General features: G+C 37.5%; 1 protein-coding gene across 1 annotated transcript; it reads left to right on the top strand.

Annotated features, from left to right (window-relative positions):
* The first annotated feature begins 11,341 nt into the window (after positions 1-11,341).
* Positions 11,342-12,541, top strand: LOC128166027 (protein NYNRIN-like). The gene has a single exon (XM_052830941.1). The coding sequence runs from the start codon at positions 11,342-11,344 to the stop codon at positions 12,539-12,541; it is 1,200 nt and encodes a 399-aa protein (XP_052686901.1).
* The last annotated feature ends 912 nt before the right edge of the window (positions 12,542-13,453 follow it).

The raw sequence follows: 13,453 nt of genomic DNA, 5'->3' as shown, positions 1-13,453 counted from the left end.
ATTATATTACAAACCTTTTCTTTTGCAAGACAAATATACAAAACCCATCTACAAACAACTAATTGCCTGTAAAATAACCTCAACTGCAATACCAAAGTGGAATTCAGAATTGGTACAATATAGGGTAGAAATTTGTGTTAATGATGCTTCTGATGTATGTTTTAAGACTACCAATGACTTATCTATTCAATGGTTACAATACAGATTACTTCATAGAATTCTTCGTGTAAATTACTATTTGAAAAAAATCAATGTTGTATCTTCTGATTGCTGTTCCTTCTGTAAACGTAATGTTGAGACAATCCAACATGTTTTTGTAAGCTGTGAAAAAATATCAACAATTTGGATCAACCCAAGCAAGCATATTTACCAATAAACTTCTATACGAATTGGTTTCAATGTTATCAATATTTTATTGGGTGAACTCACATTGTCAAAAGACAATAAAGTTGTAAACTTTATAATTTTGTATACAAAGCTGTCTTAAAAAGCTATACTGCCTAGTCTATCAGGGCTGCTATTTTATCTATATAACAAATACAAAGTTGAAAAATAAAGAAATGGGTACGGTAAACAGCAAAATCGGCCCTGATTTCAAAATTAATTAAATTTTTATAGAGGATATCTATATTGTTTGATTTTATATTTGCTTTATCCAACGAGATGAAATGGTGTATATATTTGCGAGGTTTGCCGAGCGAATATAACCATTTCAACGAGTTGGATAAAGCAAATATAAAATCACACAATTATTGATGTTTTATTTATCTCATACAATTTGATTTATATTATGAAGCTTTTGAGACAGTCCCTTATATGACCCGAATTGATTTTTTTTCAAAGGTAAAAAACGATGACGCAACGTTGTGTTATCCGGTTATTGTGACCTTGCGCAATACAATTTAGTACGTCATTTCTGAGATAAATCTAACTGTTTTAATGTAAAGTATCACTGAAATAAACCTTGAAATGATTTTTTAGCTCTAAATAATTTTTCGTAGAGCTTATTCATTTGATTAAATGGAAATACTGATCAGAAGACTTGAATTATCAAGTTTGTTGACATACACAAAGTTGCGAATGTTCGTTAGTTTGAATTGACTCGAACGAGGAACAGTTGTTGATGTTTAATAAAACAAACACTAGGCTAGCCTTATGATTCGAAATTGAAAATAGTGAATAAGGATGCTTACTGGTGGTGGAATAAAAGTCTTATGAAACATTATTTCGGTAAGTTCCTGTATATAAACACAACCAGAGCGCTCTGTTTTCATCGCGTCGTCAGGATGAACTCCTTGATAGTTAACGTCTTCTGTAAACTTTTCACATTTTGAACTTCTTCTCTAAAACCACTTAACCAAATTCAACCAAATTTGGCTCAAAGCAATCTTATGGAAAAATCAATATAAAATACAGAAATGAAAGAAAAATTCTCATTGAAAGCGGAGAAAACCTCAAAAATGTAAAAAAAAAAAAAAAAAAAAGGAGGGGTTGCGTTTAAAAAATCTTCTTCTCAAGAACTACTGAGGCAAATTCAAAGTAATTTAGCATGAATAATCCTTATGGGAAGGAAAATATAAATTGCCAAAATTATGGGCTAATTCTGTTTCAAATCTGAGTTATTACGAAAATAATAAGAAAGGAAAGGCGTGTTTCAAGCAATTTATAGCATCCACGAGTCTTGATAAAATGGGTAGGCATGACCGGGCCAGGGCAAAACACAAGATTGACAGTTATTAATCTGCCAATCTCATTAAATCTCATTAAAATTTCAAGATATTTACAGTATATTTGTATTCGCTGTAAATATTGCTGCAAAATAATGCGTAATTGGAATTGACGATTGTCGATCTGCCCCGGGTTTGCTTACCCATTTTACCAAGACTCGTTGTCCATAATTCTAAAACGGGGTTCTTTGTTTAAAGCAGCCATGACACTATATGATAAACGGATCGATCTGACAATAATGAATTTGTTTGTTGTGCAACAGTTCGTGTAGGAAGGGAATATTTGAAACATGCAAAATACATTGGTGCCGATTTTGTGAAGTAAACTGAGGCTAAATATTTCAATGCGTTGACAGTTTTCACATATGACGGTGGTGTTAGCTTGTTGTGATTTTTACGCATCAAATCAAACAGAGGCTTCGGTAAATCAAACAGTTTACTGTTTACCTGCGTAAATTAAGCTACATCTGATGTATTTAGGCTATTGGTAATTCGGTATCATCTTTTGCGTAATGGTAGAATAATGCAATATGTTTTGTTGAGATGCTCGGCATTTTCTCGAGTTTATTCAGTTTAAATAGAGTCTAATATCGCTGACGGAAATATGTAGGTATATACATGTATATAATTCATTTTGAAAAATAAATTGTGTTCTTTATTTGTTATAGTGCATGTTTCTTGTGTTTAATTGTTTACAATTTCTATTCACTTACCATATTTGAGTGTTAAGCTTCGAATTATAAGCAAGATACAGAGATTTGCTCACAATTCTATGTTTGTACACAGATCTGAGGCCATTCATTTTTATCCATTTTAAATGCTGAATAGGTAATACCAAGTTAAAAATTTTAAGCTGAATGTAATAAACTCATGTGAACAAAATATGACTCAAACCTAGCGAAATTTTGAGCTCATCTTGCTTATAATTCTACGATTGACGCTGAAATTTTGGTTGATCATTAGAAATTCTATATGAATTAGTTAATGTTAAATACTTGTACACAAAAAAATTAAAGAATGATATGCTGTATATAACTACTCTCTGGGGCCCCCTCTTTATACAATGAATAATGTGAAATGTGAGTAAATAAAAACGACATCGTTAAAACAGTTTCCATAGTTCTGACACATTTCTGTTGCGGGGATAAAAGAATTATCGCTATTCCTAAGAAAATATTACAGCGGAAAATTATCCTGGTTTGTAGCCATTTGTTATTTTTAAATAAAAATGAAAATAATGGGTGGGCTATAGTAAATTAGAGTGATGTGCCTGTCAATACGGTAACATTGGTTTTAATAGCTCTTTAACATGTCACGTGACAATATTTTTCATTCCAGTGTATTCATTAATCAAGTGTGAGTAAAGTTATAAAAGTCACGAGTTTACGAGAGGTAAACAACAGTCATTTAACTATAATGGAGAAGACAAATTAAATTGTTGAATATTTTTAATTTGAGAAATTGAGCGCATTGAGGTGCAATTTTCTCCTTCACTTATATACATGTAGGATTTTTTTGATAAAATACAATAACTATTATATTTTTTTTAAAAATACAATAACTAGGTAGTAGTTGAGGAAGAAAGTGTACCTATATGCTCTCATGTATTTTGATCGCTTTATTAAGTGGGGGGGGGGGGGGGGGGGGGCAGAACGAAAATACAGGGAATTAGAAGTTATATAACAGTATACCCCTACCAAATATTTAGTTCTATATCTTGCGTATGATTTTCTTATTCTCTGTTAAAACAGTATTTCATGAAAGTACAATCTCAAAGATTACGTGTATGCTAAAATAAGTGTAAAATTCGAATACTTTACAATATTTTTTTTCTTTTATTCTATCGAGGGCCATATGGCACAATATTTTTTGAACGCCTATTGTTGCTCAGGTGAGCGATGTGGTCCCATGTGCCTCTTGTTTATTTGCCTTTTGCAGTAAGAAATCAATTATGTTTTTATACATCATTATCATCATAATAGTTTTCATTCTCTCACCAGAGGTCGTGTTACGCAAGTTTCGCTTGTATCTCCGTCAATGCCCAATGTAAAAGATTAATGTACAAACTGAGACGATGGGCAAAATGTATTTAAAATCAATGTAGTTTATTTTTTTTTAATCTTAAAGCATGATTATAAACAAATCAATTTAAATGTTTAATGCATGTGAACATATTTCTTACAAAGGTACTGTAAGAGCTTTTGAGCCGAGGTAAAAATTAAAAACTGCATGATTACATAATTAAGAGGGCAATTTTTGACCGCTCCCGATTCATGGCTGGTTTTAATAGAAATCAGCAGCAGTGTCAACTCCTATAATCTTGCCCACAATGTCTTCGCCGTTTCTTGTCCTCTCTTTAAGATGATAAGACAGGAAAATGAAAACAGCAATACCATGTGCTTGCCATCCTTGTTTTGAGCATGTGACATACTATTTCTCTAGTGTTGACAGAAGTGTAAGCTGTACAAGGTATAGCTTTCCAAAAAGCTTGCTCGACTAAACAAAATAATTCAGGGTCAACTGTATCTAATGACATGAATTTCAATTTTCGTTGTTGTTCATCAATTCATAAACGGAACTTGCAGACTTAAGTAGAAAATTCAGTCTTTTTCTTCGATCTGTAGCTTGAACATGTTTTCAAATTTTTCAAATTATATTGAAATGTACATGTATCAAATAATTGCATTTAAGCTTAAAAGATAGCAGTTAAATTGTATTTGTTATATTAAGATGGAAAATCAAAGGCCTTTTTGTCATTTCCAACTATAGGAAAGTAAGGTTTTTGTTTTTCAAATATTTATAAAGCTGCGAAAAACTTTATTCTCTTGATCCCGTCCACTTATCGGCACGCAAAAATTATCAATTCATGTGAAGTTATCGCGCGAAGTCCATGCTTATGAAGGTGTCTTAAGACTAAGACATATCTTAAGATGAACTTAAGCAACGTCTTATTCTTAAGTCCATCGATGATGTCTCAACTTAAGACCCTTCTTAAGAAATATCTTAAATTTAAGACAAACAAGGGCTTGACTTAAGACATATCTTTGTTTAATACTAAACAAGAATGGCTGCTGCCTTATGGTTTTTTCAACTGAGGAGACGTAGATGGCGAAACAGGATATTCAGAGACCGAGACAATCCGTTAGACTACGAGACAAAAGAAGCTATTGTTAGCAAATATAGGCTGCCGAGACATATAATCATTCAGTTGTGTCAACAGTTCGAACACGAACTCCAACGACCTACATTGAGGTCATGTGCACTCACAGTTTCTTTACAAATCATGGTAGCATTGAGATTTTTCGCCACTGGAAGTTTTCAGGCTGTAGCTGGTGACAACCATAACATTTCTCGGCAGAGTGTATCGTATGTACTCAGTGATGTAATTGAATGCCTTGTAAGAGTAACCAAATAAATATTGAATGGAGTAAAAACGTTGATGAATAAGTGTTGAATTCGAATAAATTCTTTTGGATGAAAGTATAAGAAAGTAATGCAGCTTCATTAGTTTTCTCCAAAATCGTTTCGGAGCGATTCTGCAAATTTTTGCTACATTACGGGTATACGGGAAGCTTAGCTTTAAGTTTGGTAAAGGCCTGTCTCGAAACACAGTTAAATTATTCTAACTAACCAGAGTGTAGTGAAATTAATAGCATATTTTTAGGCTTAAAGCTGGGTTATATAAATGTCAACAATATGGTGTGTCGATATATCTACATGGTAAATATCCGATATCATATATAATGTCAACCCGTGCACGCACGGGTCAAAGTCTGGTATATATTATACTTTAGATTGAATGTTTTAGAAGAAATTTATCGAAGAAACACCATGCACACTTGATTACTAATTGATTAAAGTACATTTAGTAGGACACGCGAGTTATATCTTATCAAGATGATTGATCAAAAATCGGGACACACGCCTTCCGGCGACATGAATATATATTTGACAATGTTTTAATCTGAACTGTTATTGTTTGTTAATAATGTGGTACGAAACAATTTGGTACGATCTAACAATAAATGAGTTTGCAACCGGATACTGGCTTATCGATCCCTCGTGGTTCCCGAGCCCTGTATTGGCCTGTAGCTGAGCTCGCAGACTTATAGGTCACTACAACTGGTGTCAGAAGTGACCGATTCTACGTCCAGTTGAAAATTATACATATCCTTTTTTTTCCTTGTATTTTGATTAGCGTAAGGCAATAGTGTCGAGGAAACTCGGACATTCCCGCGTTTTGTCAAACTTGGTTTCTCGCAGTATAGGAGAAATTATTTTATCAAGTGTGACAATATTGCTACGCTACTATTTGACTATAATTTTTAAAATTTTATAATTCTATCTCATTCTCCATTTAGCGCCAGTGTTGATTTTTAATTTGTAAACTTGGTTACGGAAACCCATAGCTGTCACAATTCGAAATTTTATTTTTCATTACATACAAATTTTTGCGATATCATTCGATTGCGATAGATATTTTATTTTGGAGTTCTTGTTTGAATTTCTAATTTCATACGTCATATTATTTTTGTATTCAACCCTTCAATCTTCATATAATCATATTGCATATTATTTTGTTCATGTCATTGTCTGGACCAAAAATACAAGCTTTTCTCAGCAAGCCACCAACAACACCTCAAGGGTCACTGTGTCACACACCAATTCTTCTGTCAGACAGCAAAGGTTTTGCTCTTAAAAATAAGACCCCCCTGAGATTGGTCGAGTTTTGGTGCCAAAGTGGCCTGCAAACTGAAAAGGCCATAGATCAACTTGAACAAAGATTGGAATCCAGAGATTTTGGTTCGGCACTGATTTATATTTGGCTGGGGACTTGTGACATTACGAGAAAAGAGGGGAAAATTACTCAAGTTCGCTGCTGGGACAATACCATCGTAGATACCATTACGGCACAATACCGAAGAGCCATAACAATTGTATCCAAGTTCCAAGACATCAAAGTGAAATTCATTGAAATACCGTGCTTCTCAATTGTGGCATATAATCGGCACAAAGGTCATTCCAATCCCGATTTATTCAAAAACCAAGACATTGAAATTTGCAGGCAAGTGGAAGCTCTAAATGCAAATATTCGTGCAATAAATTCAGAAATTTGACAATCTACTTTGCGATTTAATAAGGACATAACACGCAGACGCAAGGACACAGACAATCGCAAGAAGAAGAACAACGATGTAAGGATTTCTTACGAATTTTCTGCTTTTTACGACGGCATTCATCCAGGCACAGAATTGGCCTTGATCTGGAGCAGAAGGTTGACTGAGGACATTAACAGAAGTTGTTTCAGAGTTTTGCCAGCAGACATTTTGGACATACATGTACCTGAGGAGGATTTACAATCAATAGAATAATGCCTGCTATAAACTTGAATACTGCGTCTTATGAGGACCTAATTGAACTCGAAGGAATTGGTCAGCACAGAGCCACAGCTATCCTTAAAGTACGGGAGGAAAAGGGCTTTATTACAGAGGATGACTTACGCCAATTCCTACAGGGCACCTATAGTACCATAAGAACTCTATTGGATGAAGAAAAAGTTTCTCTAGACACACCACCACAGTTACTCCAGGCACTTAAAAAGGAATGGGATGACCGAATTGACAAAATGTCGAGCGATTTTAAGGAGCAAATGAAGGCTTCACAAGAACACTACGAACTCATGCAAACACAGTTTGAGGAAAACATATGAAGAAAAGTTACTGAAAATAAATGAAAATGCTGTCGGTAATTTGGCTCCACATGGTGTTTATGGTGGTGGTAATCCATGGATGAAACCTAAAATGGACGTCAAAAGGGAAAACACCTCGTTACCTAGTGACAGTGCTACTGCTAATTGTGGCTGGCTTTTGTCTGGCCCGACCAGTGGGAACACTGCTGCTAAGGTAACCACAGATGGAAATTCACAAAAAGTGAAAAGTGGACAGAAACCTAATTTCATGACCAGTATTCAAACTATTGGTCCTCCCCCACCAAAGATGGCTACCTTCGATGGAAAATCGGAATGGAATCCATACATTGTGCAGTTCAACATGATAGCGACAAGATATAACTGGACCAATGACCAACGACTGGAACGCCTAGTTGAATCTTTGCGTGACAAAGCATTAAAGTATTACTGTACATGTTCAGCCCAAGTACAGAGCAGTTTCTCATCACTTTGTGCAAAGATGAAAACAAGATTTGGCCAGCGAGATCTCCCTCACACAATTAGGAGAGATCTCCAGGATATCAAGGAAGGTGACCAATCTGTTGATGAATTTGCAGAAAAAATCCAGGAGATGGTAAGTGAAGGTTACCCGCAGGCTCCAGACTGTGTAAAAGAAACGATAGCTACTGACACTTTCCTGAAGGGCCTCGAAAATAAAAGAGCAGCACTTACAACAATGGACAAAGATCCTCCTGACCTTGAGACAGCCTTACAACTGGTTAAGGCTGCACTCAACAATCAGAGATTAATCTTAGGCGCTAAGAAGCCGGAGGTGAGGAAGGTTCGTTTTGAAAAGGATGACTTCGATAGTGACTTGGGCTTGTTGAATGAATTTGAAGTTAGACCAATACGACCCCAAAGCAGAGTAGACAAACTTTCAGAAGAAATAGCTGAACTCAAAAGTGGGCTGGAGGCGACCAATGCTAAAGTGGATAAAATCATCACCCTAATGAATAAACAACTTTCCACAAGGTCACAATCTCCACCACGGAAAACAGACAGTACTTCTAGTGCTGTTTCCAACTCTTCACCACTCAAAGCAGCACAGTGTTTCAACTGTGGACAACCAGGTCACTTTGCTAGAGAATGCCAAAGGCCACACAGGTCCCGTTCCCCATCCCCTAGATCACCGAGGAGAGAAACCAGGACTAGTCCAACCAGTTATGACAAACGAATGTATGACAACAGTCAAACACATCCATACAACTTGATGCTAGGGATCTCTATTAACGGAAAACCTGTTCAAGCTATTGTTGACACGGCAGCCCAGATAACAGTTATCAGCCAAGCTTTCGCCAACACCTTCACCCCACCCTTAGTTCGTGGAGAAAAAGTAACCATGAAGGGTGCAGGAAATTCTGACTTTCTTGAAGCTAACTACTGTAAAAACATTCAGATTTGTATTGGGAACACACAAGAAGACCCCATCACCTGGACTGCTCTTATAGCTGACATATCTGATCCTGTCATCTTAGGTCTGGATTTCCTTAAGGCACAAAACGCTACCATTGACCTTAATGAAATACAGATAGTCCTTGGTGGCAAACGGATGAATGCAACTCTACTAGATGCAGGAGGTAAACAAGTTGAAATAGCTAGAGTGAAATTAAGTCAAAAAGTGAGAGTTGAACCATTTTCATCAGTGCAGGTTCTTGGCCATTTGGACCAACACATAGCTGGTACCTTGGTTTTCAACCCATGTCATAATGTTTAGGGATTGCTTTCACCACATGCTTTAGTTGATAACAGCGATCAAGTGCCAGTCCTCTTGCGCAACTTGTCAACAAGACCAGTTAAACTTCAGAAAGATGTAGTGATTGGAACTGTTTCTGAAGTGGACCAAGTCGCCAATGGTGGAAAACTACAAGACCACGACAAGACAAATGAACGTTTTCCTGTCGAATTACCAGACCACTTGATAGACCTAGCAGATAGATCAACAAGAGATCTAACCTCTGAGCAAAGTCAAAGTGTTCAATACCTTCTTCTGGAATTCCAAGACATTTTTTCTAAAGGAGACTTTGACTTGGGACTGTTTAAGGGGATCCAACACAAGATAAACACTGGAAATGCCCACCCGGTGAAATCCAAATTGAGGCGCACACCACTAGGATTCCAATCAGAGGAAGAGGAGCATCTGAAAAGTATGCTGGGCAAAGGTATCATCGTTCCATCAGTTTCTGTGTGGTCATCAGCACCGGTCCTGGTGCGGAAAAAAGATGGGACTGTTAGGTATTGTATTGATTTTAGGGGAGTTAATAAAGTCACCAAGAAAGATGCTTTCCCACTCCCGAACATGGAGGAATGCCTAGACACTCTTGGAAAAAACAACTTTATGAGCACGCTTGACATGGCACAGGGATATTATCAGATAGAGATAGACCCTGATGATAGACACAAGTTGGCATTCATCACAAAATATGGCCTATTTGAATTTGTACGAATGCCATTTGGAACATGCAATAGCCCTGCAACCTTTCAACGGGTGATACGGTTAGTTTTACAAGGTCTTAACTGGAAAGAATGTCTTGCTTACCAAGACGATGTCATAGTCTTAGGTCAGAATTTTGAGGAACATTTAATAAATCTAAGAGCGGTATTTGAAAGATTTCGGACCCATAACCTCAAACTAAAACCAAAAAAATGTCATCTCTTCAGGAAGGAGCTTCAGTTCCTTGGTTGCTTGGTGACAGAAAAAGGGGTCAGCATCACTACCGAGAGTGTGAAATGTATGGCAGAATGGCCGACACCCAAATGCAAGAAGGACCTTGAAGCATTTCTTGGGTATGTTAACTACCATAGAGAGCATTTAAAGAGTTTTGCGGAGATAGCAGCACCTCTGTACACTCTCACAGGGCCAAAGACAAAGTTTATCTGGAATAAAGAGAAGGACACAGCATTTATTTCCCTTAAAGAGGCAATGACTAACCCTGCAGTTCTTGGATATCCCACTGATGATGGCATGTTCATATTGGACACGGATGCTTCGGACATGGCTATTGGAGCAGAACTGTCCCAAATTCAGTGTGGTACGGAAGTCTTAATCAATTTTAACAGCAAGACCTTGACATCTACTCAACGGAAGTACTGCGTTACTAGGAGGGAGTTGCTAGCTGTTGTAGCATTTACTCGTCACTACCGATACTATCTACTGGGCAGACCTTTCATTTTGCGGACAGACCACAACAGTCTGGCATGGTTAATGGGGTTCAAAAATATTGAGGGGCAACTAGCTCGCTGGCTAGAAGAGTTATCACAATATGATGTTACCATCCAGCACCGAAGTGGAAAGAAACACCAGAACGCTGATGGCCTCTCCAGAATGTCAACAAATGACCTGTCCTGTGACTGTTACAATGCTGGTTGTGATGTCGGTAGACTACCTTGTGGGGGCTGCAGTTACTGTCGACGGATGCATGCTCAATGGGAACGCTTCCAGGAGGATGTTTATGATGTAATCCCCCTAGCAGTTAGGACCCTTCAAGAAACTGATAAACCAAAGAAAACACCTAACACCATAGACAAGGATGCATGTAACTGGGCTTCTGCCTTACCAGATGAAGAAATCAGAGATGCACAAATGCAAGATTTAAACACAAGGACCCTAATGAAATGGAAGACAGAAAACTATGTCCCAACTGAACTGGACCTGTCCCTTTCCAGTAGAGCTGTCAAATACTTTTGGAACTGCTCATCGCAACTACGAATTTTGAATGGTATCCTTTTCTATGAGTGGTTAGATAGCTCTATGTCCCGACCTTTGCTTGTGGTCCCAAAGTCATTACAAAACTGTGTTCTGGAAGGATCTCATGACAACAAATTAGCAGGCCATATGGGACAGTAGAAAACCCTACAGAAGGTGAAATCAAAGTATATCTGGTTTGGAATGAGTTCAGATTGCGAGTCTTATGTCCGAACGTGCCCAGTATGTAATGTCAACAAGAAAGCCAATATACATGTCAAAGCAAGCCTTGGCCAATACCATGCTGGAGCACCCTTAGAAAGAGTGCATATTGACCTGATGGGTCCATTTGTGGAGTCCAGCAAAGGGAACAAGTACATTTTAATGATAGTTGACCAATTCACCAAGTGGTTAGAGTGTTATGCACTGCCTGATCAAGAAGCGGAAACAGTAGCAACATCATTTGTGGAAGGTTTTGTATCTCGATTGGGGTGCCCTCTCCAGGTTCACTCTGACCAGGGTAGGAATTTCGAGAGCTGCTTATTTCAGGACGTGTGTAAACTACTCCAGATAACAAAGACGAGAACCATCCCGTACAGGCCCTGCTCGAATGAACAGGTCGAAAGATACAATCGTCTTGTTCTCCAAGCCATCCAATGTTATATGGAAAACATCTCGCAGCAGAAAGATTGGGACCTACACCTCCAACAAATAGCTGGGGCAATCCGTGCCACTATCAATCGACAAACGGGATTCACACCAAACAGAATGATGCTGGGGAGAGAAGTCTCTCAACCTTTAGATATAATGTTAGGAAGGAAGACACCAGGACAAAAACCAGCAGGATATGTGGAAAATTTGGAGGAGGCTCTTTCAGTGTGTCATCAAGCTGCGAGGGACAACTTGGAGGAAGCACAACTCCGTCAGAAGAGGACCTATGACATAAAATCAAACACAAGAAGCTATGAGGTGGGTGATGTGGTATATATGGTGGATACCTCTTCCAAAGTAGGCCAATCGAAGAAATTGAGGAAGCCATGGATAGGCCCTTTTGTCATTGTTTATAAGTTTAATCATGTGCTATACAGAATCCAAGGGAAAAAGGTAAACAAGGTGGTCCACCATGACAGATTAAAACTTTGTCAAGACAGAGATCTACCCTTATGGCTTAAAAGGCTACGACATTTAGTTCTTCACCCAGAACCCAATGACAAGGAATCCAAACTGCAAAATCGAGTACAGGAGGAATTACCGCAGTCCAGTTCTTACGAAGATGGTGCCGTAGGCCTCACAAATGAAGGACCTGAGAATGAACCATCAGATGATCTGGAGATCCGCCAAAGACCCGATCGGAAACGACAGGCACCTAAATGGATGAAGGATTTTTGTCTTTTGGACGATTAATCATTATGCCATTGGAAATTTTAATTCGAATTATATGTATTTGAATATCTTTTCCTTCTTATCCACTCCTCCCTCTGTAAAATTTATATGTTTTTTTATATATATTTGTATGATTATGCTTTTTCTTCCAGGATGTGTTCCAAATGAACTTTTATTCCCTTCTTGTGCTGTTTTACTTGCATATAGTCAAAGTGGCTTGATTTTTCTGGCCCAGCTGACTATTTCATAAATATAATACGCACTGTACATCTCTTAAAAATTATGAGGGGGAGGAGTGTGGTACGAAACAATTTGGTACGATCTAACTATAAATGAGTTTGCAACCGGATACTTGCTTATCGATCCCTCGTGGTTCCCGAGCCCTGTATTGGCCTGTAGCTGAGCTCGCAGACTTATAGGTCACTACAATAATGATAATCCAACACCAATTATCACATACAGTCTACGGTAATAGATAGTTTAGATCGATCAAGAAATAATTAACGCAAGTAATAATGAGACATCCATGAACGATGTAAATCAGTATTTAATGTATTTTCTATTGTATTATTTATACTTCTATTGTCATTTAAAAAACTAAACAGCTAGATCTATCATTATTTTTGAATCCCTACATTCTTACGCAAAATGTTGTATTTTTTTATAGTACTGTAGAATTGAATTTTACCTTGTAATACTTTCTTCAGCTAAGTTTCAAAAACTGGTGTGGTGATTTTGTGTGTATTTAATTATGTGTATTTATTTATCTATATGTGTCCATGCTTTATCCATACTTCCCCTATTTGTGTTTTCTTGTCGTATGGAGTTTTCCCCCTTTAATTATCACCCGTCCGGGTTAGCCGCGCCCGGGTCTATAGTACCCTGCCAGGATTTGTTGTTTTTTAAGTACTTTGAATATTATGAGGTGGTACG

This window comes from Crassostrea angulata, chromosome 10 (assembly GCF_025612915.1).
Source record: "Crassostrea angulata isolate pt1a10 chromosome 10, ASM2561291v2, whole genome shotgun sequence".
Lineage (NCBI taxonomy): Eukaryota > Metazoa > Mollusca > Bivalvia > Ostreida > Ostreidae > Magallana > Magallana angulata.
The sequence above is the reverse complement of the archived record's forward strand: the minus strand, read 5'-3'. Positions and strand labels throughout refer to the sequence as shown.